General features: G+C 41.1%; 1 protein-coding gene across 5 annotated transcripts; it reads right to left on the minus strand.

The window, feature by feature from the left end:
• Positions 1-127: 127 nt before the first annotated feature.
• On the minus strand, positions 128-27,818 carry FSD1L (fibronectin type III and SPRY domain containing 1 like). Of its 5 annotated transcripts, none has more exons than XM_032096438.1 (14): positions 27,713-27,818; positions 23,207-23,302; positions 22,155-22,286; positions 21,523-21,624; positions 19,028-19,050; positions 15,950-16,071; positions 12,886-13,095; positions 12,460-12,558; positions 10,974-11,100; positions 9,243-9,275; positions 5,945-6,039; positions 5,260-5,511; positions 4,815-4,903; positions 128-3,406 (listed from the first exon to the last, which is right to left on the minus strand). In XM_032096438.1, exons 1-14 carry the CDS (start codon positions 27,725-27,727, stop codon positions 3,287-3,289), a joined length of 1,515 nt encoding a protein of 504 aa, XP_031952329.1. In that variant the 5' UTR covers positions 27,728-27,818; the 3' UTR covers positions 128-3,286. The 5 variants fall into 5 exon arrangements, with proteins under 5 accessions (XP_031952329.1, XP_031952328.1, XP_031952330.1 ...); XM_032096437.1 differs by having other exon boundaries at positions 5,945-6,042; XM_032096439.1 differs by lacking the exon at positions 27,713-27,818 and adding an exon at positions 27,338-27,423 and having other exon boundaries at positions 5,945-6,042.
• Between the last annotated feature and the right edge of the window lie 51 nt (positions 27,819-27,869).

Below are 27,869 nucleotides of genomic sequence, written 5' to 3' on the forward strand. Positions count from 1 at the left end.
CCCCCCCCGCTGTCGTAAATCCCCCCCATACGGAGCTCTCCCTCACCCACCCCGAGACCCCCCCCCCAAACCTCCTCAAATCCCCCCAAAACCAAGGCGGAGGTAAAACTACACACCGAGAGACACGCAGGGTTGCAATTTCTGTATTAGTACAAAACATCGCGTCACACGCGGACGGCCCCCCCCCCCCCCCCCCCCCCCCACAACTCCATGCCGGGGGGCTCCGGGCAGGGACCCCGCGGTGCGGCCCAGGGATGCTCGGCCGCCGGAATCACCGGGAACTGCGGGAGCACCGGGCTCTGCTCCGAAGGAAACCCACGGCCGGGCTGCCGCTGCCACAGGACACCCAAAAAAATAGCGACGCTGGCGCACGACACCAACGCAAGACACGGTCAGCGTCCATCCAACACCCCGCAGGCCTCAAAATAAAAACACGGACAAGCCCAACATACTCCCAAGGTGGCTCCCCCCGTCTCCATCTCAAACGTGGGAGGGGTAAGGAAACAAGATTTGTACACTGGCCTCTGTTTTTCCTGTGTTTCTAAGAAATGAACTTCTGCCCTGGCTGTTTGGTATTTGCAGAAGTATTTATATCCCCGGATGGTTTGTTGGTTTGTTTTTTTAATTATCCTGTCTGACACTGACATCCCTAGCTGCAGTTCACCTCATAGTTTTCCACAGGACAATGGGAGCTACGCTCATCTGATGTATGAAAACCTCAAGGAAAACCTTTAGTTCCTCAAAATTCAGGCTTTCAGAGTCAAAGTAACTTCAGAATACCAGCAGTCAGTACTTAAAAAAAAAAAAATTCAGCATCTCCTTTTGGTCATAGAACAGAAAGCTCCTTTTTAGCCACCACGCAGTATCAGCTCCAGAGTAATTAACAGTAAATAAGCACGTGCCTGGTAGATTGAACTACAGGGCAAAACTACAGACCTTCAAAAAGTCTAATCCACTGCCAAGGAACCACCCCTCTCCAAATCCCTGAAAGTGGATTCACAAAGGAAAAGGTAACTCCACAGGCTCCAGGTATCCCTGCCCAGCTGCAGGCACAAACCCTGCACCAACTGCAACGAAAAGCAACACTGGGAGCAGTGTGGTGTCACTCATCTTCCTATGATGATGGGTGCTGGAGAGACACTAGTTAAGAAAAAACAGTCTAAAAAGAAAAATATCTAAAGTGCTTAAGGCAATTCTTCATATCCCCAGTTACTAAAAACAATTGGACTAGATGTTAGCAGCAAAAATTTGACATCTGTGCAAACTATTATATAACAAACCCATCCTTTAAGGGTAAAAAGTCACATGTTAAAGTTCACCTAGGACATCAGTTAAACCAAAACTTGCAAGTCACAAGTCACAGTATGAAACACTTCCAAGCTTTCCTCTAACTAACTGTTAAAGAAAAATTACATTTTTACATTGGTGCATATCAAATTCACCTCGCAGATTACACTACAACTTGCTAAAAAAAAAAAAAAAACCAAAAAAACAGCTTCATAATTAAAATGCTTTTGTGGAGGGCTGGAAAATACTCATGGTTCTCACTACACATTAGCTGGTTGTAAACATCCCCTTTCTTTCCACAAAGGGAAATTTGAAGAGGAACTGCAGCTGAACACCCAAGATCAAGACAAGTGGATGGGTGGTGACAAGGAGGTGCCAGTCTGTCCTGGTGTCTGTGTACCACAGCCCTGGACTAGAACTGGTTGAAAACTGAGTTTGTAGCAGTTTATCCCCAAAAAACTCCTAGTCAGGTGTCCATTGCAATAAAATGGAAAGAGAAAAGATTATACACAGATTATTTGCATAACAATAACATCTGCAGATAATGTGTGAAACAGATGCAGACACTGTTGACCAAGAACCACGTCACTTCTGAGTATCTTTGTCCCAAAGCCCAAGCAACAGAACTGGCAGAAGAAGGTACAGTTAAACTGGGAACTATTTTGTACTTTCCTCTGCAAAGAGAGATTACAACTTCACAATGCAAATAATTAAGAGATGCTCAAGTTCCAGATACAAAATAAACATTTAGGGCTCAGCCAACCTGTCAACTTCATGATTCCTCAAGAAAAATAACACTTCCGAGAACAGGTAATTACATTTCCTTGTTAACTTTCCACTGAACATCATAGCCAGTTTATTAGAAGGTGTCTCAAGGAATTTCTCCTCCTCTTGAGAAATTGTGAGGGACAGAAAGGAGCCATTGGTAATACTGAGGTTTGACATCATTAGATGTTAATGGTTTTATGGGCTAAAGGATACATGGAAGGAAAAATTATACTGGCCCAGCAGTAAATGAGCCAAATCATTATGGACCATGAATTTATAACAGTTTTCAGGTGATACCAGAAAACAAATCTTCAGTTAGGAAACACCTGATTTAAGAGTGTACCTGAAAACTACTTATATGCTCCTCGGCTTGATTAGAGGGAAGAAAGCAGATTAAAAAAGTCTATAATAACCAAGTAATTCCCACTGGCAAACTGGGATTTTCCACGAAGAATATAACATGATTTTTCTTTTTTTAGCTCTCCCATTACTACGAATCATTTGACTACTGTTTTACTAGGCTTGCAGATAGGAGTCAAGGTAATGGAACATCTATACATATTTAATTTTCTAATGTAATTAGAATGTAATTGATGTAATTGTGACAAGCTGGAGCTAATCTCAATATACACCACTTTAAAAATGAGTTACCCATGGAAAATAGGAAGATTTTGTAGGGGGGGGGAATCATCACAGCCTGCTCTTACTGTTTCTTCATACCAGGCCTACACATTCTTATAATATCCTTCTGAAACCACACTGCTGTGATATTTGGCTAGGCTAGGCCAGCAAATCAGTCTGTTTTCAAAATGCATCTCAGAAATCACAACCTCTAATGGGAAGCCTAGTAGTAATAAAATACATAGTTAAGTAATTTGCATTAGGAGAGCTAAAAACTGGTATTTGCTATATTCTTCACAGAAAAATAGTATTTGCAACAAAACTATTATTCAAGTCCATAACAAAATGCTTGAATACAGCATTAGAAAAGTACATAGTTACAGCTCTTGATTTTTTTAAAGTAGGCAACAGTTCAGCTTTCTGACATTTTCCTGGATTCCCAGTACTGGTTCCTAACACTTTAGTCCCAAACCTTTGCACTATCAGCACCCAGGCCCTAAACAGCAGAAGGTAGCAAACCCAGCAAAATCCAATGTTCACAAGCTTCTGTGAATAGTAGCTACACAGAAAAACAAAAACATTCAGCAGCAGAAGTGTTGAACAGACATTACTAGGCAACATTGTTCAGGCTGCTTGTTGAACCACCCAATCCATTTTCACTCTTCTGAAGAGTTTTCACGGCACTTGGCACCTGCAATCCAGTACTCACTGTGAGCCCACCACACCAGATCTGGAGGGGGAAAGAAAAAAAAAATCTGCATTATGAACCAAACATGTCTCTCCTCCCATCCCACAATTAACTAGCACAAACACAGCTGCCTGTCTTCTGTCACGGCACTCTGTAAACCATTCCAATCACAGACATGCTAATTTTTTAGTCCATAAATTCTAAAATGCTTCACATGCTATGCTTCATAACTAGTACTATGCTTCAAGACCTAGTACTCAAACCACTTGCTCCTAACTAGAAAAATTCTTTGAAGGCCAGTGTGCCAGCAGCAAGTGGAGTGACAATGAAAAGCAACTCTCACTATGCTCCAGTGCCTGAAAGCAGTGCTTATTTCTGCCATGTCATGCTAAAATTTTTTAGCCTAAACATATTACAAACAAAAAGTGTTTGAGAAGCTCCAGAGGCACAGGTACCAGTGACTTCTACTCTACACATGAAAGAATGCTGTATTTTCATGTTTATAAGTAAGTTTGAGAGGTGTAATTAAGTAGTTTGTCATTTTTACTTGTCCTGTTCAGCTAATAAGGCTGCTGTCACTCCGTGTGAGGAGCTGGCTGTGTGAGGTACAGAGGGATAGCCTGAATTTTGGCAAGCTACTGTTTCCCCATATGACTTGGGAAATGAATTTATATGAGTCAGCCTTTGCTATGCTATAGGATGGCCAACACATGTATCCCAGCATTTCTCAAGCTGTTCTCTTCCCCCCATGCTGAAAAGAATCAGCAAGGCAAATAAACAGCCATGAAAAACATCTAGGCCTGTTAAAATCCAAGGCCTACACACCCTGCTCCCAAAGCATGATGCACTTTATGGCACCTTACAACACAGCTGAGGCCTCCCAGTTCAGCTAAACAAATTACTTAAATCATTAAAGAGAATCTAATACTCAGTAACTAATCCTCCTCCTGTGCATTTTGGGCAAGGTTTGAGCCTTTAACACTGCTGAAAGTTATTGCCAATTAGCTTAGAGCCACAAAAAAGAGAGCACTGAACCGACTGGCAAGAAAATCCCACTGAGCTTTTAAAGCTGTGAAACCTGGAGACTTTTTTCCACTGGGAAACTTCTGGTGTTGTTCTGTCCCATGACACCTGCTCTGATGGCTCAGAGCATGCTGGACTCCATCAGTTTGGATCAATTATGCAGCAGGCTCATCAGCCACTGCAAGGTACTCTTAACTTCCCATACACAAATTTAATGATTTCTGTTTACATAGCTGAGACATCCCAGTGCAGAGTCCTGCCGGGGTTCTACTGTAAGCACCACACGACATCCAAAGGAAAATAGTTGAACACTTTCAAAAATTACCAGTCAGCCAAACCAAGTGCTTCCAGTTTCCTTCTTAAAAAAAAAAAAAGAAATTAAATCTGAATTCAGTGCTAGAAACTGTAAGATTTTATAAATACTGACCATGAAGCCTGGTAGCAATGGTTGGGTGAACTTTGTTCTGAAGGTGTGTAACAGCGCCTTTGAGTTTGCGTTATAAAATGACAGCTGACCTGAGAGAGAGAGAGAGAGAGAGAGAGAGAGAGAAAACAACTTGAAATTCAGCTTAACCATAGTTTAAGCTATGATGCTGTTGGCTGCCTAACTTGTACAAAAAAAACCTGATTTGTTTCCAGGATGCACTAAGTGCAGTCCAAAAGAGTGAAAATTCACTATTTTCAGTGAATTTCAGTAGCTCTGTCACACAGATGAACTCAGTGCGTTTGACATGACAAGCACTTAGGCTCTGTGTTGCCATACAAGACTGGATCAGTCTGGAAGTAATGCACCTCTTCAGCTTTGCACTGCTCCAACTCAACAGAAATAGTAGCTAACTCTTTTTGCTATATCTCCTAAAGGTGTAATTTACCTCCATCGAAGTCACAGTATACTCCTATTCTGTCTGGGACAGGTATATCTAGAGTCTTTGCTTTATTGTTATGCTTTGCTGAGAATGTGGTTTGCAGCCAGTTGTTGATATGGATGCACCAGCTGGAATTAGTCTTTCCCAGCTGGTCAAACTTCCCCGGGTTTCTGTATGTTACTCCCACGCTGTAGGATTTGCAGTCCTTCTGGGCTCTCACTTCCCAGTAATGCTGTCCACTTTCAACAGCAGTGTCTCCTACCAAGAGAGATACATTTAATTACAACTGAGTGTAATTAATTACAATTGAGTGTACATTACAGTGCTGCCTTCCAAATAGGCACCAGTGCTGCCTTTTCTACTTTATTTTAAGGCAAAGAGATAAAATCTGAACTATAAGGAATAAGAAAATTGTACAATAGAATATAAATATAAAACAGAATAATGAGACTGTATTTACCTTGTTCATCACAAGATGTTTAACACCAATTTATGCTTAAAAGCAATGAATGTCAGTCACTAAGAGCTTCGTAATAAAGAGCAGAGTTGAAGATGCAAAAATCTGGTGTCATATGGGCAAAGTGCTCTGGGCAGGACAATGCTGAGTACACAGCCTTGAACAATCACAAACTTTCCCTCTAATTCTTGCCTGATCTGCCCTTTCCTAACAGAGCAAACAAGTTCAACTCACCCAGCACTGTGTAGGATTCACCAGCAAAGCGATCCCGGCCGCCCCTCGCCGAGGCTCTTGGGCTGTTAGTGGATCTCTTCGGAGACGCTGTGTTGCTTCTAAAGGAGAGATGAACCACTCAAAACTTGGACACAGCGACAGAAATGCACACTCAGGTGTCCCCGAGTCCATCAGGTGCAAGAGACATACCCAAACACTTGAAATGACACATTAGTTCATGCCTCTAACAGCATGCATGCACAGGGGCTGAGAGGGAAGAGGTGACAGACAAACAAAACGTACAAAGTGTTGTACAAAACAAGTTCAGAGGCAGCTGAGAATGGAAACAGAGGGGGGGAAAAAAAGCAGATGTGTGGCACGTGATTTGAATGAAACACTTTGGGATGGGGAATATTCTAATGAGCAATCAGTTGTATAAAAGAATAATTTTAACCTAATGAGGTTTTCAAGCTTTTTTTTTTACCTCGGTTAGGCCCTCAGAAAGAATTACCAATAATTTAACCATTAAGCCAAGTGAAGACTATCTGCAATATTCTGCAGTAGACAGAGAATCACATCTGATTACTATTTTAAAGGCAATCAGTAGCAAAGAATTCTAACTTCTCAGAAATAGCTGTGCGGTTTACAGTTTAATTTCATTGACAAGAACCCCAAAAAAGTACAATGGCAGTCTCTGAAATACACTTGATAAGTAATTTTCAGTTTCTCATCCTCTGGAGTATATCACACATTAGCTTTGGAAGAGATACCACCCACAGAAGAGTTTTCTCTCCAACTTCTTCAGCTACAATTTGGTAAAGCTACTTGCTACTTTCATGTCCATTAATACAGTGAAATTCAGCTTGTTTTCTTTCCAATTCATTCATTATTCTCATAAACCATTTCAGAAAAGGTTAGGAAATGTCCCTTTTGCCTAATACCATCATGAAAATAAAGTCACATGGGAATCAAAAGCTAAGTGATACTAAGCTGCCATACATAAGTATGCTAAAATCTAGTTCATGACCAAGTTTGTTTCATTCCATTTACAGAAGTCTGCAAAAAAATCACTGATGAAAAAGCTGTTTACTTGAGCATCACCATTTAGCATGCAATAGAAGACAACTATGCTTCCAAATTGCTCACAAGAGCTACATGAAGGGGGTAGGTGTATATTGTGCAGGTGAACCACATCAAGTGCTTTTGGATTTTATGAACATGGGGGACGCTGCAGTTTACTTACCAAAGGAAAAAGTTAGCAAGTGATAGCATGAACAAAAAAAAAAAAAAAAAAAAAAAAAAAAAAAAAAAAAAAAGCAAAGCCAAGAATTAAAGCATCATTTCAGAGGGAGGCACTCTGCAGATTCCATCCTGCTTCATCTGCATCAGACATCATCCACTCACATTCCCAACAAACGCTGCTGAAAATTTTCTATTAGACCCAGTAAAAATGGGTTATGCAGAAAGCAACGTAGCAATGTGGCCATTTACAGAATCACAGTAAAAAATGCAGGCACTTTGCTAGAATTTTCTCAAGGTTAAGTAAGCATTAAAAGCTTCTTGGTATCATTTATTTTGTTCAAGTCTGTAAGTGGCCACTGCATGTGCTTTGTCCTCTCAAAATTTAATAGCCTTTATCAGTTCAGAAAATTGCACTGACTATTTGACATAAAAGCTTAAAAAAAACAGTTGCTCAGGCTTTTTTTTCCTCCACAGTGCTTAAGTCTCCCTTCCAATGGAAGGCAGCAAATTTCATAGCAGGAAGTCAGTTTCATGCCCATTTTCCAGTAGAGCACAGTCCTTATTAGCCAGTAACTGACACATTTCTTCCACAATTCAGTGGCCAGATATCCTTGTCTCATTGTTTAGGATTGTTGCCTACAGCACTGCAATTAGTCCCTGTTTTCTCATCCATTTCAGCAAACAGAACATATTCCAAGCAAGATGTATTCTCTTCTGGAGAAGAAATGTCAAGGAAGGAGATCAGAAATTATTGAAAGGCTTTCTTCTGGTCTAATAAATTAGAGATAATTAAGAATTTTGTTGCCATCATGTGTTTCCAACCCTTAAAAACTGCACATACGCTGTTCAAAGTAACTATACTGCAATTTTTTTTTCCCCACCTCCCATGGAGTCAGCTCCAAATTTCCCCTCTAAAGCAGGCATCTCACAGATGCTTTTAAGAAGAAACAAAAGCCTCCTACAAGAACAAAGCTCATCTAAATCCCCTGCTAGAAAAGGTCAGTCTGAGATGCAAAGTTAAATGTGCAACCATGTCCTTCTACCAAAGAAAGCTGAGCCAAGAACTTGGGAAGTTCTCTACTGACAGCTACAGAGAGAGACCAAAATATTAAATTCCCTGAGCTGAGCAAGTAGGAGCAGCTCCTTAGTTTTAAAACTAAGTTTAGCAGAAATTGCTATACTTTGTGTAGTAGAACTACTGACACTGCATGGCTTCAAGAGCTCATTTTGCTTTTTACATAAGCTTTTCTTTACTCATGATTTCAAATCAGGGATAGATCCACCTGATAGATGAATACAGGGGAATAAAACCTGTAAGAAATTAGGATCCTGGGCATTTCTTTTGGTCCCACAACTTCTAAACCAACAAGAGAGAACAAGAGAGCAAAAATAGGAGAAGTAATTTCTCAAAAAGGTGAAAAACAGTGAAAAAATGTGACACTAAAAAAGCACAACTACACAAGGAATAGGAGAATATTTGACCTAACTTTACATCTCAAAAAACCAGGATTTCTCATTTTGAACAATTGGTTCTGCAATTCAAATGGCCATGAAGCTTTTAACACATGCCATCGTGCTTCATCCTCTTCAAACATGTAATAACACTTACTTCTTACCCTCTGATGTCTAGTAACAGCTACAGCACAAGTTCAGAAACAAAGAGGTTTTCAGATTCAAAAATAAGAACAAAAAAATTATTTTAAAGTTCTCAGAAAGGAGATCTTTACCGTATTTGTAAAAAACATGCCAAAGGGTTAAGAAAGCATTAATATGTCTGTATATAACAGGGATCTTTGGACAATTATTAAAAATATATTATGCCCTTCCAACCATTTCTAATCAGGTTTCATACACATTAGGATGAATCCTTCCAGAAAGACTCTCTTCCAGTCACTGGAGAATATATACATAATCTCTGTGAATCCAAAATAAACTGCAAAGTAACTTCTAAATGTGCATGTGCACTGTTACTGATAAAGGCTATTAGATTTGTTTCTCATGACATCAAGCAAAGGAAAGTAGCAGAGATTCCCAACAAAACTAGGTGCTAGATCCTAGGGATAAGACATATTATCACCTTCTATTGCTCTTCAGCAGAGGATTCTGGCCACTGTCGACAGAAATAAGTCGTCATTAAAGAGCTGTTCCATTACTACAGCAAATTATCCCCATTTTTAAAATCCCAACAGAATTCTGTCATGCTTCTGGCAATATATGCCTATGGAGAATGTATTTGTTCATAAATTATCTCAAGGTGTGCACGTGGAAAGCCAATAATTCGTGGCTGAGGGAGTAGTCAGTTGTGTGGACCCATTCCCACCGAGTACCCCCAAAGCCCAAGAGGTCAGGTACAAACTGGAGAGTGGGGCCATAGGCTCTGTACAGATCCAGCTGAACAACAGGCTCACAGCTCTCCAGGTGAGGGAAATCCACACAGCAGGACAGGCTGAGGGACACCTGAGGGAAGAACAGCTCTGCAGAAAAGCCACTGAGAGTTTGGGAAGCAAGAAACTGACAACAACACCCTGCACCCTCGTGGCAGAGGTAGTCAACCACATCCAGCCTGCAGCCACAACACAGTGACCAGGAGCCCAAGGCAAGTGACGACTCCTCTCCTTTTGGCAGCTGTCAGACTGACCCTGAAGCCCTCCTGTGTCCAGGTCCGGCTTCCTTGGATTTATACCCTGACATACCAGAGCACATCCCATGGAAAGCCAACACCACAATTAAGGGTGTGAAGCACAGAAACACAGTTGGCTTTGCTCAGCCTGAGAAAGACAAAAACCAATTGCTGTCTTTAACAAGGCAACAGGAAAGGGAGCAGGGAAGATCAAGCCAGCCTTTCCTCAGAGGAGGTCACACTGATGGCTGAGAGGCACCTGGGACTCACTGCACCACAGGGAACTCCACTCAGGTACCAGGATATTCCTCCCCTCCCATAAAAGTGGCCTGGAATAGAGGGCTAGCAAGTTAACGCATTCTTCATCCACACATTCTTCATCCTTGGATATATTCAAGGCTCAGCCAGAGTAGACAAAGTTAAATGTTCTTCCAACAGTATTTATCCTGTGACTCAGAAGAGCAGACATCTAACAATCTACCAAGAGCTCTGCTGAAGTTAAGTGTTTTTCCTGGATGAAAACAGTATGTTTAGAGCTACCACTTCCACAATAATTACGTTTCATTATCCACTACCTTTTGTGGCTGTTTTATCAGTACGTTTTCCCTTCCAATGAGGGTTTAAGATACATTCACACATCACCTACATACCATATCAATTTTATTTAACCTTTTCTTTCTCAAAAGGACAAGGCAGTCAGTCAGCTCTTTCCTTATTTTTTTTTTATAGTAGAAATGCTGTCTATTCACCAGAACCAACCTCCAACACTAATAAACACAGAATTACATCAGCTGCCTGTTCACATTTACCTTATCTACTGTCCTGGACTTACGTAGCAAGGTTTTGGTACCAGGAGAAGGAGAAACCATAGAGCAGGCAGGTGGGCACCTGGTGGGTAGCCAAGGTCAATCCACCACACCTACACTTTAGCTCACCACACTGAATGATACCCTAACAAATGCATTTTTAAAATAAGTAGGTATTATTTAACAATTTTGACACAATTCTAGCCTCTACATCTGTGGGACAGAGGAAGGAAAATTAAAAAATTAAAATTTCTTCCAGAGAAACATTTCTGAATGAAAATTCTTTCCATGTCCCACCCTCCTCAAGTAGTTTAATTCCCTCCTGCCCTCTTCCTTTAATTGCCAGATGAGATATCCCATATACTAACAAAACAGTTCTTACCTGTTTTTATTTTCCTTCCCTTTTATTTTTTCTTGGCCTTTGCCTCCAGTAGGATCCCATTCAACATAGGTGTCTTCAACTTTCAGGTTCAGGTGAGAAGTAGTACTGTCCAAACTGAACACAAATGCTGGTCAAGACAAAATAGAAAACAGTGAAATGGTACAATGTTCTCTCCCAGTGGTGGCTGTTCACAGAAAATGATACAAGCAGTAGTAAAATTGTAGCAGAGTTTTACTGAACACAATGGAAACATCATCTTTTCAGTCTCACGGTTGCAATCAAAAAGCTAATACAACAGGCTGAATTTCCTAAATGTATTTACAGACTGTTCTATAAATGTCCTAATACCATCAGATATTACAGTCTGACCCTGAAAGAACATATACTTGAGATTTATTTTAAAGAGTTCAGAGCTCAAAAATGCACAAGTGTAAACAACAGTCGGTTTAAGCCCATGGACAAGGAAACTGATTTTCTACCGGTTGATTATTAAGGAAAGTGAATTAAGTGTTCACCCAGGAATAATGAAAACAATATGGGAAGCTTGGTAACTGCCCAAACAATCAAAATCAGAATTACTTTTCTGGCACTGGAGTAGGGAAGTATATGACTACTAAATGGGTACTATGTCTCTGATAATAATTGTTCCTTAAGAGTATTAAAATAATCCTAGAAAAGTTACCAGAATGCCCCTCAGCTCATTCAAATTGTATATAGCTTTATTCTTATGAAGTAACATTCAAAAGGAACAGAATTTATACTTATATAAATTTATATAGTTGATACCAGTCAACTGATTTTGCCCTTTACACCAGACCTGGCTGTAAATCAAGCCTCAGGATCACTCCCTTACCTTATAAGTAAAGATTTCTGTTCTGTCACAAAACATTCCTTCCAAGAAATTTCTCTTTCAATTTATTTACGAAATGATGTTAGGAAGCCAACTTAACAATTCCCAGATCAGCTGATTTCTAACACGATGACCATTCACCTTCAGCAATTTGAGGCTGCCAACTTTTTAAGTATTGACAATTTTAAGTATTTTTAAGAAATTTTTAGAAATTGCAGCTACAAAGTCAAGAAAACCCTTTCGAGCAACTTCTAGTTAGAGAAAGCTGTGTCTGTCACTAATAACAGGAAAATCACACCAACTGTTTAGATGCCCTGAGAGTCATCCACAACATTCATCCTTCTTCGCGCTGTATGTTGGCATCATGCAGCAGCACATGGGACTGTCACTCCACAGTTCAAAGCAACCAACACCAAGCTTTTGGAGAAGGTGACATTAACTGCCCCATTTTTTCAGGGTCTGAATGCCAAAAGGGCAGCTTTGTGCCAATAAGCTTCTTAATCCTTTACAGTTGTTTTCCTTTCCACTTAGGAAGTGTTTCAGCAGACTGAACATACAGGTTCATATACAAAGGCAGAGGAGTTCAAGTGCAGGGTTTTCACCACAGATAAGGTTTAAGAGTTTTTAAAATTTTACCTTTGGTTTCCAGAGTCACAGGGTCGGAGTATTCACCTGCCACAGCTTTGTTGCAAGCTTGTACTCTAAGGTTCATGTATTTTGTATCAAATTTCAGACCTACAAAGTGAATGTTTAGAAACTTGAAATCATGTTGATTACTGACAACTCCTACAAGACTAAGATCTACCCCATGCAGCAGTCTTGCATTTATCTCAGTTTTCAAAAATCATGCTTGAATACCTGTGTGAAATTTATTTAGCACACAATGTTTTGCAAAACATTCAAGTCAAAACAAAAGACAGAACTGTTATTGTACAAAGCACCCAAGACTAATGTGATATAATGGCAGCTTCATTATATGCAGAAAAAGGGGCATTTTGCTATACTTCCAAGCATAAAAAGTTACATCAGTATGCTTGGGTTTGAAGTATAAAAACCCTTTACCTGATAATGTGTATTGAGTAGCTTTAATGTAGTCGACCAGCTCCCAGTGCTGTTCACCTTTTAGTCGAGGGAGCCCATCAAAGTTGGTTTTCCTATACTCCAGCACAAAATGATCAATTCTGCTGTCCTCCTCAGGCATTCTCCACGCTACTGTGATGCAGTTGTCAGCAACCAGACATGCTGCTACATCTATCTCTGGAGCTTTAGGGACTGCAGAAAGACAAGCACACAGGTCAGTTTAAAGAAGAGAAGGCTCAAGTAGAGCAGATTTACAATTGTGAACCTACATTTGGAATAAATACCACACAGGAAGAACATTAGGAAGCAAACTTCTGTTTCTAAGTCTTTGGAAGGCAAGTTCAGCTGCACTCCTCACACAACATCACTTACATTTATTTCCATCACTACAGACACTAATATTTTCCACTAGCTTCTCTTCAGTTACCCAGTTTTCTTACTTTTTCATCCCTTTGTCTTGAAAGGAGGGGAAACAATTCCTAAAGCCCACTAAAGACTGAAGTTTTGTTTACAGACAACAGAATTCTATTTCTGTGAAATCAAAGAGCACTTAGGTCTCTGGAAAAAAGTTTTGAAAAAGAAGGCATATACGTACTATTTGCAGTGCCTAAAGGACATGCAAGGAAGACTTCTGCAGGAACTGAAAAAGAGGTTTTACTGTTTTCATTTTTTGGAGGCCAGGTCTGCAACACCCTTTTCCTTTGTTTCAGCATTGACAATAGCTTGAAATAGATATAAAGGTGGCCTGCAAGTCAATGTATCAAGCAGGAACATCAAAAAAGTAGAATACTGATGCATCTGTGGAACTGATAGGCCTACAGATTTTGTCTGTCAAAAGCCATCTCTTTTCTGAACACTCAAACCCTTAACTGTGCTGTTCTACAGAGGTCCCCATGACGAAGTCCTAACTTCACACAGGTCGCCTTGATAAAGTTGAAACAACTTTTTCCAGAACAGATTATTCACCACAAGTCCCCTCCACAATGACTGATGACAATCAGCTTCACATTACCTACAGCTGAGTCACTTAGAGATGTGTAATTTCTCTATCTAGACACAAACCCCTCCTAGCTACAGCAGGTCCACCAGAAGCAGAAAGCCTAATTTGCTTTATGAACACTACCTTCACACTTTATCTTTGTGATCTGTTCCAATATTTTAACCCAGCACTACTAAAACAAACCCTTTTGCCCTCACACATCCCTGCAGTTTAAGCCAAGAAGGAACTTACACTGAAACTGGGGGTATAGGTTTTAAATGCTTGATGGTCAGGCCAGCTGACCCCAACTGGCCCAAGGATATTCCAGACCATAGGATGTCATGCTCAGAGTATAAAATAGTGGGGGGAAGGAAGGGAGGGGGGAGATATTTGGAGTGACAGCATCTTGTCTTCCAAACCCTCTGCTATAGGGAATGGAGCTTTCCTGGGGATGGATGAACAGCTGCCTGCCCATGGTAAGCAGCAAATTAAGTCACTTACACAGCTTTTGCTTTACCTCTTAAACTGTGTTTATCTCAATCCACAATTTTTCTCACTTTTACCCTTCTTATTCTCTTCCCTACCCTGCCTGTGTGGTGCCTGCTGGGGGTTGAAGTACAAAGAAGTCTCAAGTGTTAATTACATCCATTTGAACCAAGCTTTAAAGTCATCCAATAATAATTTGAGAAGATCCCTTCAAAGAAAAATTAAGATTAGGACAATTATTTCAGCATATGTGTCTCTAAGTTTAGTTAACTACCCCAATTATTTTTATCACGGTGTAAGATACCAGGTAAAGAGTCTTCCACCTACTCAGGGTGACCAAGTCTTAAGCATAATTCTGGCAAGCAGTATTCAAACTACCACAACACCAAACCTGTTGTCAACTTCCCACACTAGGACATTAGTATTTCATTGTGTATGAAGATTTGCTCAGTGCAAATTTGCCTGCAACAGTTTGAACTTTTGGTGTCTGGGTAATTTGGACGCTTGGCACTACAGTAGAAAAAGCAAGATTGATACCCAGACAGTCAATTTTCCTGCTTACAAGTCAGAGGCCAAATTTAAATTCCTACGTATTTGACAAGGAAAAATGTACAAGATGGGTCATACTAAATAATACCTTTATCTAGATGCAAAATTTGGTTCAAACTTGCTGTTAAATCTTTACACTCCCAATCCCAACATGTGCACTGTTCCCTTAGCTGTGAAAGGCAGGGCAATGATTGACATTCAGAGTCCAAGACTAGAAGGTGAATTTCTGCCTGGACACTGCCAGCTGACCACTAGGAATAACACTGGTCATTTACTACACCTGCTACCCCATATTGTATCTGCAACACATAGGGCAGAAATGAAAACTGATGCTGCCAAGTCCTTAACAGATTTGCATTTGTGACCTAGAGATGAAACAACTTTACACCCCTGCCAGCAGTGTTCTTGTCAATATATTCTCAGTAACAGCCAAGGGCAAAGTGTTTTAAATAGGAAACCAATAGGAATAAAAAGGTATGAAAGATACACACTGGTCTAATGCACCTAGGTTTACTGTCAAGCAGTAGTAGATGGATTAATATACGTTTTGTAGTATGGTAATATCACTGTACTAATAGACTGTCCATCTCCTGTATTTCAGATCATTTCACCACTCTTGTAAGCAATGCATTAGTTTACAGTTCCACACATAACACTCCAGCACATGAGCAGGACTCTGGGGTGTCACTCAGCATCAAGCTGGCAGAGATAGTCCTGAGAAACCTCAGGTGACTTCATGGAGTACAGAGGAATTGACAACTCAGGAAAAAACATGGTCTGGAAGATTCATTCTCATTTCTCAGACCAATGGCATTTTTCAAAATGCTGTCTTATGTAGAAAGTAACTCAATAAAACTAGAAAACTCTCACCCTCAAGGTACTCAATTTAACATACAATGAGTAAGAATGAGTTTAGGTACTCTGAAAAATTTGCTTATTAGGGCACAAGAGGTGTGGTTGTCCTTTGGTTGGTTTAAATACAGCAAGTTGTTCACATAGCAACAAATTAAACTCACTGGGTATGGATTTTACCTGGCAAAAACTTCACAGCTTGGAGCATGCGCTTTTCCAAAGCGAAGTCCACCATCATATGAGTCATACTGTCACTGACTTTTGGTTTCAGAGAGAGGCGGAATGCTGAAGCCACTGTGACACTAAAGCCAAGAAAGCAGCATTAGCAAAATGTATTTTACATTGTCAAGTCCTATATCCCATTTTCCAAAACAGCAGTCGGACAATCTGTATCACTGACGTCAAACTACCAATCAAAGATTAGAACATTTTTCTAACACATAATTGTTTGTCATTCAGCACACTCAAAATAGAAAGTTTTGCTAATGTGACTGTCTCAGAATAATGGTGTGAGCTACCAGCTGTTCCATATTACTAAGCAAATAAATACTAACAAGGTGGCTAAAGAAAAGTTTAAGACTTTATACTAGTGACAAAAAACATGGATAAGAAACAAAACAAAGTTCGTATCACTTGACATAAATTCAGCAAGTATGAAAAGTCTGAAGTAGTGCAGACTCAGGATCATGTTTAGGCACTCCTAAACAGCAATTAACAACCTGACTATGCCGATTTTATATCTATCTATGACCTTATCAGGGGATGAAGAGTTTGTTTTCAAGCTGCAGATTAGAACATGCAAGTACCAGACCAGAACTTCCATTCAACAAAGGCAAATGCAGGGTCCTGCACCTGGGCAGAAATAACCCCAAGGAGCAGCACAGGCCGGGGTGATCTGCTGGAACATGGCTCTGCAGAGAAGGACCTGGAGGTCCTGGGGGACAAACAGCTGTCCCCGAGCCAGCAGAGTGTCCTGGGCACAAGGAGGCCAATGGGATCCTGGGGTGCACTCAGAAGGGCATTGCCAGCAGGTCAGGGAGGGATCCTGCCCCTCTGCCCAGCCCTGGGAGGCAGCTCTGGAGCGCTGTGTCCAGCTCTGGCTCCTCAGCACAGGAGGGACACGGAGCTCCTGGAGCGGAGCCAGCAGAGGCTGTGGAGCTGAGGAAGGGCCTGGAGCATCTCCCTGCTGAGGAAAGGCTGAGGGAACTGGGGCTGTTCAGCCTCAAGAGGAGCCCCAGCTGAGAGGGGCCCTCAGCCCTGGGTGTCCCTGGCTGCCCCCAGCAGGGCCCAGGCTCTGCTCTGTGGGGCCCAGCAATGGCACCAGAGCAATGGGCAGGAACTGATGCCTGGGAAACTCCCTCTGAACATGAGGAAGAACTTCTTCCCTGTGCAGGGACCAAGCACTGAGCAGATTGCCAGGAGAGGCTGTGGAGTCTCCCTCACTGGGGATATTGCAGAACCCTCTGGACACAATCCTGTGCCCTGTGCTCTGGGATGGCCTCGCTTGAGCAGGGAGGTGGGACCAGATGAGTCACTGTTGTCCCTTCCAGCCTGACCCATCCTGGGATTCTGTGAAGCACAGCTCCCATTTCCACTCTTGAAATCTTAGCTCAGTACTTATTCTGAACAACCTCAAGTCATTTCTGTTCTCCAACTACACCACCAAAAAAAAAAAAAAAAGGCTCTCCTATTATTATCTATCTATGAAGACACCAGGCCATGCAGCAGATTTTGAGTAACAGCACAGAGGTCCCAACTACTCCTTAAAAAAAAAAAAAAAAAAAAAGATTCTCAACTACCAAGTACTATATATACCACAAAAGTCAACTGCCAAGACATGGATCCATTTTACACCCAGAGATATGTGGCACCTTTAGAACACCTAAGGCATGCCACTTCCTGCACTTCACTAGTATGTAAGAGAGGTTGTGCACTAACCACAGATACCTCAAAGAACACTGAAAAACCAAAAAATCTGGTAATGGGGAAGGTGGAGGAAATGTGAAGTTTAATAATAAAGATATATGCAAGTCAGGAGTGATGAGCTTTGCAATTTTGGGATAGGAGACAATTATGAGACTGAGCTGAACATCATGAAAGACAATTCAATTGATCTCCCAAGACAGAGCTCACATTCTGAAATTCAGTATGGGCTGCCTAGCACATTAGTGTTCAGCCAGATGGGTAGAGTAAATCTCTCCTTAAGGAAGAATAATCCTCTGATTAGCAGCAAGAGAACACCAGGGAACAGTCAGCTTCAGACATCTTTTTAACTTCTGCTCAGACACCAGTCTTGGACAGAGAACCACAGAGGATTTGGTGAGAATTTTGAGAAACCAGAAGAGGATGCTTATTACTGATAAAAAGTATTAAGAGTCCCATCACTGACACTATCCGCTATCCCTCTGATCTCTTATGGATACTAAATATTCACCCTTGGAAAAGCAAAGATTAATTTAAAATCTAACAATTACCCATTTTACACAGAGGTTCAAAGAATTTAGTAAATCAGACCTTCACTGAAAAACCTGTACATTGAAAGCCAACCTATTTTGTCCACAAGAGCAACAACATCCTGTGAGCTGCTTCTCAAAATACTATGCACATCATAGAAGGTTTTCTGAACCAGAAGGTCATACTCTTGGAATAGAGTTAGCATTCTTCCAAGTGAAGAAAAATGGCCTTAGTAGTGATTTTGAAACAGCAAAGTTTTGCTTTTTAAACAATAGTTCAAAGAAAAGCTACCAGAAATAATAATTTCATGGTCACTAGTGTCACCAGAAGTACTTCAACAGCAACATTTTTTTACATTTTGAAGGAAAATTAGCTAGCAAAAGTCTTTAAGCACTTGGGAAAAAACCAAACCAACAAAATTCTCCCACAACTTGAAGGGGCAGAGTCAGCTTGAAACACCATTAAATTTCAGCCGTGAGGTATTAATAACAAATAAGCTTATTAACAATAATAATTAATGATATACATTTATATTTGAAGACCTAATAATTACAGCACCAGCTGATGCAGAGCTCTACTTCCCTGCATCAAAAACATCTTTTTATTTAAAGTTATGAAAAGCCAAGAAAAACACTACACGAGCAGCACAGAAGTTTTTAGCTCCCCCTCAAAAGTTGTAATAACTAACACTTAGGAAAGAGTCAATTAATTTGATTAAAGCTGACTATGGCCCTTTCAAAGTAAATGCATTTTCAAGGATAAGATTAATCCAAAGACATAAAAGTGATAGATTTTGTACTGTACCTATCTTTGATCTGTCTGGCAGCCTTGATGCATGTCAGGGAGAAGAGAGAGAAAGTAGTTAGTATTTCCATGCAAGTATCAATGGCAGTAACATGCAAGAAGGCCAAGAACAATCTCTGCTGCATTGCTCAGAGTTGAAGTTCAAAAAAAGTTTAAGATTTTCCTCAAAATAAACTGTCCCATGAAGCATGTTAATAGCATGGGTTAGCACAGCAACACCATAGCATCTGGGGAAAAAAACCTGGTTTCCAGAACTACACCGAACCAATTCCAAATTACTCAACTTTGAGTGTGACCTAGTATTTCCAGACTTCTCTCAATCAGAGTTACTCTCCGTGGCTTTTTAAAAGAGCTACGGAACCAAGTCAAAAACATTTAACTGACATAGTGTTTTCTTTAAAACTAAGAAGTGGTTATTAGTGTCAAGTAACCATACCTGACTTGCTGAACTACATACCACAGCATGCATGCCCTGATAAATAAGAAAAGATACGACTTATTCTAACTTCTCCTCTGAAAGTTAGGAAGTATTGTTGGAAAAGTATAACAAAAGACTCTCTCTGTATGGCAGCATTCAAAAAGGACAGCAAGCAGCTCTTCTCAAATGATAACACTGAAACAGATGCAGAAGTGATGACATCTAAAAGATAAACATCAACCAGCATGTGGAAAAACAAAAATCCCTCTCCTTCACCAAAAGGAGCTGCAAACCTAAGACAAAAGGTTATTGTTGAAGTAGTGAGGGCTTGGTTGTGCCTGTTGAATCCAGGCTTGGAGTTAATATTGCTCCTTGATCTAGCTGCTCATTCAGCTGAATTATCTTCCCTTTCAAAGAGACAAGAATCATCAGGCAGCTTCCCAGTCTGAAGTCAAAAGTGGAGAACTTTCCAATTTTTCACTAAATGCAAATCACACTGAAAAAAATAAATAGGAAATCAGGCTGTCACTGCTACAAAACCAATCGTATATTCCTAAAGTGGGAAGCAGGAATAAATAAAGCAACTGCTTAGAAATATTTTAGCTTAAGAGGTAGCTTTATTTTATCTCAAAACAAAGTTATTTCAGGAACTATTGACTGATTTTCCTACATGACAGCTGCAGATAAAACAGAGCTACTTCACAACAAAATCCTTGGGTTTAATCTCCATGTCTTGTAAACTATGTGGTAGCCAGGACTCAACATCTTCTGTAAGACAGACCCAGCTTAACTTCATTGACTTTAGTTTGTTTCAAAGCTACTGACAGAGAAGGATCAGCCCACCCCAGAGGAGCTGCTCAGCAGTGTCTGATCACATCCTACCTAACCACTGAACCCTCCTGCAATCTTCCACTCATGTTCTTTTGACTTCCAGGTAAATCAACTCAGAGTAAAGCCACCAAAAAAAAAAAATAGAAAAAAAAATCTAAAAATAATCTTATACTAATTGTTCCTGAACTGATTTACTGGAGCATCCAAAGAAAATCTGTGCCAATACAGGAGTCAGGGCTGGAGATGCTCCTTCACAAACACTTGCTATTCCTAGCAGCAGAGTAATAGAATTAGCTGCCTAATAGCCAAGGCAGTATTACCTTAAAATGTCATCCCCAAATGCACAAGTGCAATACCAGTATCAAATCCTACATATTAGAGCTCATTGAATTGGATTCAGTATCTTAAGCTTCAGACTCCAAATCTGAAGAGGCTTCCCCCCAGCAAATGTTCAGACAGCTTTCCCTGGTGTATTTGATTGGAAAAAAGCATTAGAGAGATCTGAAACAGAACAACTTCCAAGAAAGTCAAAGCTGCATTTTGCATAGCATTCAAGAGCTAGCTTAATTTTTTGCTACAAGACAGAAAGGACAGCTCCAGCTAAAGAAAAAAATAGTGTTTAGGAATTGCTACTCTTAAAAGCAAATAAATCAAAGCTGACACCCAGAAAGCATGACAGCACACAAACATGCAGCCAAAAGGTAAAACTGACACAGGAAGACAGCTTTCCCCCTTGCTCTTTTAAACTGATTTGTGTGCTTGTTTCCATTAAAATGCAAAGAGAAAAAAAAGCTGGGCTTGGATTTGGCGTGGCTGATCCCACTGCTACCACGAGGATTACTGCAGCAAGCATTAGCGTACTGATTCACTGTATATGTGGAACTGTTTCCTTAATTTACAAGTATATTCTTCCAGTTAGATACAAGTCATTTCACCCTCACTTTCTGGGGTCATCCCTGCAAGTTTGCCTATCAATTGTCTAGGAGAAGGCCTTGTATTCCCTCCCCCCACCCTAACTAAGGAAAAAACCCAACTTCTTTTATCAGAAATTGCATAAAAATTCAGGACTACAGTGCTTAACTTGGCTTTTTCAGCAGAGCAATAACTGTATTTTTAGATACCTCTCTGTCCTCACTCTAAGTTCACCTGGTAAGTTTGCAGTGTCCAGGAGAGTAATGCAAAGGACATTTCAAATTCAGACAGATGCCAACACTTGTCTCACACACATCCAGTCAATATTTTCTACCTCTAAGAGTTCCACAGGGTTCTTTATGTCCAACGACTGGACAGCAAGTTCCAGCAGCTCTTCTGAGCTCTCCAGGGCACGGCTGCACTGGCTCAGCTGATCCTGGAGCAAAAACAGAAAAAATAATTTGATGTATTCCCATTAAAACAGTGGTTTGTGAAGCACCAGTCCCGGGAACTACACGGATTTGTTATGCATCTGTGACAACTTATTCCCTTATATAACCAAGGCCTCTGACAGTGCCCTAACTTCACTCTGCTTGGCAAGTGCACAGTGATACTTGGCACATCCCACAACTCCAAGGGGGAAAAAGCTGAAGTCTAACTTAGAAGCCAGATTTAATTTCAATGCCCTGTTTCCCCCAGCATCAGGGTTTCAGAAAGCAGAGAAATAAACACTTACATTCATGTGCACTACAATTTCTATTTACAGGACTGCACTTCATCACTGAATGACAGTGTGACAACAGCCTTGAAAAAGGCAGTGACTTTACCAGCTCTGGAACTGTCACAAGACAATCCTGAAAATCAATACTGCTGTGTAACAAATGGGGATAGCATAACAGGAACAGAGGAAGTTTAAAAATGCTTCTATGTAGCTGCAACATTTTTCAGAAGGAGTTATTTATTTACCTGCAGAGCTTGAATTTTACGAGCCTCTTCTTGCTGAATAGTGTTCGCCATGCTCCCCTTCATCTCATGCAGTACAGAATACAGACCATCAAACTCCTCATCCAGCTCGCTGATGGCATTAGAAGAGTTTACCTGAGAGGAGAATTGAAGATGCTGTTAACACTGGAAACAATGCAAAGATGTTGAAAGTCACATTATTCCCCACACATTTTGCCATGACCACTGGCTACCTTGTGACTGCTTCTCATCTTATCAAAAAGGTAAAAAGCAATTAGGAAAGATGGAACAGTCTCTTAAGCAGGCTCTACATCAGGACACTGAATGCTGAGATCTGTGAAAATTCCACGATACTCAAAATTCCACAGAACCAGCACACGTGGCAACTTTGTTCCATGCCAAAAGCCTTGATTTCCCTCTCACAATTGTATATGGATTGCTAGATGTTTGGGAAGAGGAAGTTACCCAGTTCCAAATAAAATTATTTCATTTGATACTAAAAACTACACTCAAGAAGGCAGTTTAAAGATCTGCTGGATAATTTCCACTTCTGCAGCCAACCTGGCTCAGCTTTAGGATGAAATAACTTTGGGCTGACTGACCAGCCAAGGGAACATGAACCTCACCCATGCAGATGCTCTAACATTTAGGTCTAACTCTAAACTTGAGCCCAACAATGTGAAACTGCTGAATAGAGAAAGAGTGAAGAATTTCCTCTCAAGTATCATTTTTCAGTCTGCCAAACAGAGCAGAAGTCTGAAAATTCAGACTATTTCCCACTAATCGGAGTTTCAGATCTTGCATCAGATTGAAGATTCTCTCTCCCACACAAATGAAGTTCTACAAAAGCTTTTCACAGAAAATGCAAGACTACCACACCTTCCATCTAGAGAGAGACCTAAAAAATAAAACGTTTTTCTGTCCACTTCTAATATGAAGATGTATTTTGAACTTGACTCTTACAGCCCATCCTTTAGACACTACCCAGTTTGAGACTAATGAAAGTGCAAAGGTGCCCTCTCTCAGATACAAGCTATGAGACTTAACATAAATACCTGAACATTTGATATTGTATGGTTCAGCATGTCAATGAAGTTGTGAATTTCATCATTTTTGTTCACTAGAGTACTGACAATCCTTTGCAGAGTCTCCTAGAATTACAAAAACAAGCGAGAGAAGATGTTAAAACCGTCCTGCAGTTTTTTAAAATCATCACCATTTCAACATACATGAAAATTCATCACAGACACTCCAGCTGCAGCAAATTCAGTTTCGACAGGATCAGGAAATGCATTTTCTCAGTACAGAGAAAGAGTATTAAAGCTCTAGGAAGCATTCTACCCAATTAAAGATCTCCAGGTGTTAGTCTAAGAGAAATCAAGAACCTGCCTTAAGATACCCCACCATTTCACATGTTTTTCTACACAAGTCACCTGTACCAAAACACCCACTGGCACCACAAAGCTTCTCCAGATGAGAAAGCTGGTGCTTGTGCAGTCAAACAGAGACCCAATAAAGAAAATTTTAAAAGCTGGTAAAAGGAAAGCCAGAAGAAAAGGTAAGATTTCCTCGTGTCAAAAGAAGCTAGTGTGAAATAACCAGACTCACAGTTTATTCTATATACAGAATAGATCTGTAAAAGCAATTTGTAAACTTATTCTACAAGTGGGAAAACATTTTGGGTGAGTAATTTCTATATTCAAATTAAAAGTGATCTCAAAGAGGAAAGCTTACTGACAGCTGAGAAAGAGAATCAAGGTTATGTCAGTGATATGCATTCCAGCTGTTCAAAAAGCAGTAGATTCAGCTTACAAAAAACACATACCAAGCCAGCAAAACTATTAAAGTACATCAAAACTTATTTTAAATTAAATAGGACCACCAAGTCTAACTTGGTTGAGCAGCCAGCCACATATTCCAAGAATTTGACAAAAACACATCAATGCTTGGTAGATAAAATTAAGTCAAGTTACATTATTAAAGCATATCAGCATATCTACGCAAAAATAAAAGATGAGGAGTTAACTAAGAATGTTCTGTAATTTAATTCAGGCTGGCTGACAAGTTTTAGAAGCAAATGTAACTCTAAAAAGACAGGTAAACACTATCTTAATTAATATATTATTAATCAGTTGACCTACAGTTACAATTGCTCATTCTAACATTGTAACTTGATGAAATTTAGGAAACCACGGCACAGAGAAATAATAAACACACCTTGGAAACAGCCAGACCACCAAAGGGATGTTGCAGAAGTCCCTCCCAGAAGCAATTTCTTAATAACCATGTACTACCTAGATCACATTTGTTTGCTAAAAAGCAAGAAAAATATTTTATCCTTTCACAACACCCACAGCGAACCTCAACACTACATCAGATTTAAGGAACTTCTCCACTCGTCCTAAGCTGTGCCCCTTCCTCTTTCTTGTGACCCCCTCCCGGGCAGCTCACAACAAATCTGCAATTAAGTGTTTATGGGTATTCCAGTCCCCTTCCTGCTTAATAGTGTCATACTCAGGAAGTTAAACCACGAGTAGAAAAAACAAATTTTAATGTTTTTACCACAGGTGTTGATGGTGTTACATAGCGTTACATACAGATGTGACAGGTCAAACAGCAATGACTCAGTTCTGGACTCTGGGGGAACAGAAACAAGACCTTGGCTTCTTTCAGAAACAGAGGCACAGAAAACCTTGACCACTTCATTACTGAACCTTTTCCTGTCTGGTGAAAACTGAGAACGTTTGAAGGCAGTTTTGTACACATCAGAATGCCAGATGAATAGCCATTGTCCAGCCAGCTGCTTGTGCATTCACTACTGACCAGAGGCAATTGTTTTCACAGGCCAGATAGCCTGGAGATAAGCCTTAGATCCTATGAGCGCAACTGTCAATTTGGATGAACACGGAAAACTCACAATCCTCTTTCAGCACGGATCTTAGGGCTTACTCAGCTGCAACACATGGGGGAAAAGTGCTCTTGCGTGTAGTGCTGAACAATGATGCTTGGTTTTATAGGTACATCACGAATAAAGGAAAATAGCTACACGTGAAGAACATTTACAAGGCCTTTACACAGCCAAGCACAGGGCAGCAACTGGAAGCCAGCTGTTAAACAAGATTTTCACCTGAAGTTACATTTAACTGACTAAATGTGGGTTGGTATGGCTCTTTTTAAGTAAGCTGCCAATTCCTCTGTCAAGAAATTCAACCAGGTTTGGTGAAATTTTAATGAGTTTGAATGCCCTTTAAAAGTACCCACCAAGAGTAGACAGAATTTTTCTAAAACACCAATGCACAAACCACCAGAACAAAGAAGGCAGCTTTTAGGAACTACTACCTTACTCTATTTTCCAACATAATCTTCTAATACTGATATGTAGAACATAGATTTCCTTCCAGACATACCATACATGCCAAATTAAAAACATGCTGTGATGTTGCCATTTCTTCCTTTAAGGGGAATTTCTGAGAAGTCAGTATAATTTCACAGAACAAAGAGTTCTAGAAAAATTACCAAGGTAAGCAGCAGATGAGGCCTACATTCTACATTAGTTTACAGAAGAACTTCAACAGCACTAAGCCCAGCACAGTTCCTTGGCATTTCTGCACTAAAAGACATTTAACTCTATTGCCCACTGATAAATGCAGTATTTCACAGAATTCTATTACAAGCAATTTTCTTTGAGCTTTCTCTCTGACCTCTATGTGAGGTCAGTTTCAAATGGATTTTCGAAGCATTACGAAATGTTTATCACAGATGTAATTTTTGCTGCTGTCAGTGAGCTTCATGCTGCTCTTTCCTTTTGGTGAAGCAAGAGTGTGGATGAGCAGAGGATAAAGAGTAAAAAAGGATAGGAAAAAGGATGGGAAGCCCTACAACATGTCGTTTGTAGTCTTGACGGGTGGATAAAAACAAAACACCCTCCTTTGAATAGTGAGTAACTAACACGACATGGCACCTCTTGAAGCAGACAGGCACCTCATAAAAACTAAATTTTGATAAATTAAACAATCACAGCAGTTCTGTATAAGAAGCGAGTTACGAACTTGCTCAAGATCATACTGAAGGCTCAGGAGCTGACTGCAAGCAGAAGAGTTCCTGAAGCAGTGCTGGGCCCAGGACAAAATCATGCGACATTATAACCTTCATATCCAGATCAAATTTCAAGGAGGACATGCTTACTTAGGCCCCATCAATTTAATCTCCTGCACTTGTCAACACAGGGAAGTTGCCAGAGTTTGAAGGAGAACTTCGTACAGAACAGGTGACATTAGCAAGTTAATCCTTGGTAGAGAAAGCACTGTAAAATACGAGATCCACTGCAGTTTTACTGCTGTATTCAGAACCTCTGGAATTCAAATATGATCCGTGACCCCACTCAGAAACATCTACCTAGAGCACCCACAACAGGGGCAGCCTTCCCCCAGAGGGACAAATTTCACACAGAGCAGGCAAAGGCAGACAGACCCAAACTCACAGAGTTTCTACCAGAAGCACACTTTTTATGACATTCCACATCCCACCTTCCAAAGCACACCTCCAGAGATACTAGCTGCTTAGCATAAATAAGTTTTATGTAAAATGAGTTACGTAGAGTTACAGTATTTTGTGATTTAGAGTGTTGCTTGCTTCGGATCAGGAGCTGGATTTGCTGAAGCCTTGGGCTGCCAGCTGTGAACTCACACCAGGTTCTTTTGTGGCTGGCATAGAGTTAATTTCCTCAGTGATTTCCCACTAACTCCTACAGCGCTGAGGATAAGGCTCGACTTTAGCACGACAAAATTACACTGATCTGTAAATTTCAATCCATTATCCAGCACTAAGTTACTCAGGCCCCACACGTTCCTAAGTTGAGGAAAGCACAGGGTCCACAGAACACAGTAAGAGCCCTCTTGCACTGATGGACTGGAAGCCAAGAGGCTGAGTCACAACTTTTTACAGGGAGGGGTTATCTGCCCTAGAAAGCCCCAACGCTTGGGTGGGCACATCTCTGCTCTTCAATGAGTTCCCCGAGGGGTCTGATGGCAAGCAAGGGAAGGAGGGAATTAAAAAAATAAATAAATAAAATTTTTTAAAAAGAAGAAGAAAACAACAAAAAAAATCGCCTACAAAACCCTTTTACGCATTAGCTCCCTTCAACACAAGATTACATCAACAGTAAACAGAAGGGCTTATGCACGCACCATAATTACTTATGACAGGAATGCGCAGAGTGAAAGAGCTCCTCAACCGCTGGAGCACTTCATTCCAGAACCGTGGAATACGCAGGGCTGGAAGGAACCTCCGGGCATCACCCAGTCCAACCCCCCTGGCAAAGCAGGCTCACCTGGAGCAGGTGGCATAGGAACGCGGCCAGGTGGGGTTGGAATGTCCCCAGAAAGAGAGAGAGACACATCCAGGAGGGAAGCGGACTTGGGGTCCCCCCGGAACTCCGCCAGCATCCCTCCCCCGCGCCGCTGCCCTCCCTCCCGCACAGCCCCTCTTCCCAGGCCGAGCGCCGGGAAAAAGCCCCGCCGGGCTCCCGGGCGGCCCGCAGGCCCTGCCCCGCGGGGACTCACCCTCTCCTCGTCCATGTCGGCGAGCAGGGCGCGGCGGCAGGGCCGGCGGGACGCGGGTGCCGCGATGCGCTCCCGGCACCGCCGCTCCCGCGGGATAAGGGCCCGCGCCGCCCCGCCCCGCGCGCACCGGGCCTGCGCGCGCCTGCGCGCCCGCCGC

This window comes from Corvus moneduloides, chromosome Z, assembly GCF_009650955.1.
Source record: "Corvus moneduloides isolate bCorMon1 chromosome Z, bCorMon1.pri, whole genome shotgun sequence".
NCBI classification, from domain to species: domain Eukaryota; kingdom Metazoa; phylum Chordata; class Aves; order Passeriformes; family Corvidae; genus Corvus; species Corvus moneduloides.

Bases quoted from the DNA above. Each gene is read 5' to 3' on its own strand.
- FSD1L (XM_032096437.1), bottom strand. The intron at 16,072-19,027 runs GTACAGTACAAA...TCTTGGCTTTAG, and splicing joins GCCAGACAGATCAAAGATAG to TGTCACAGTGGCTTCAGCAT. The intron at 12,559-12,885 runs GTAAAGGGTTTT...TTCACTTTGTAG, and splicing joins TACTCAATACACATTATCAG to GTCTGAAATTTGATACAAAA.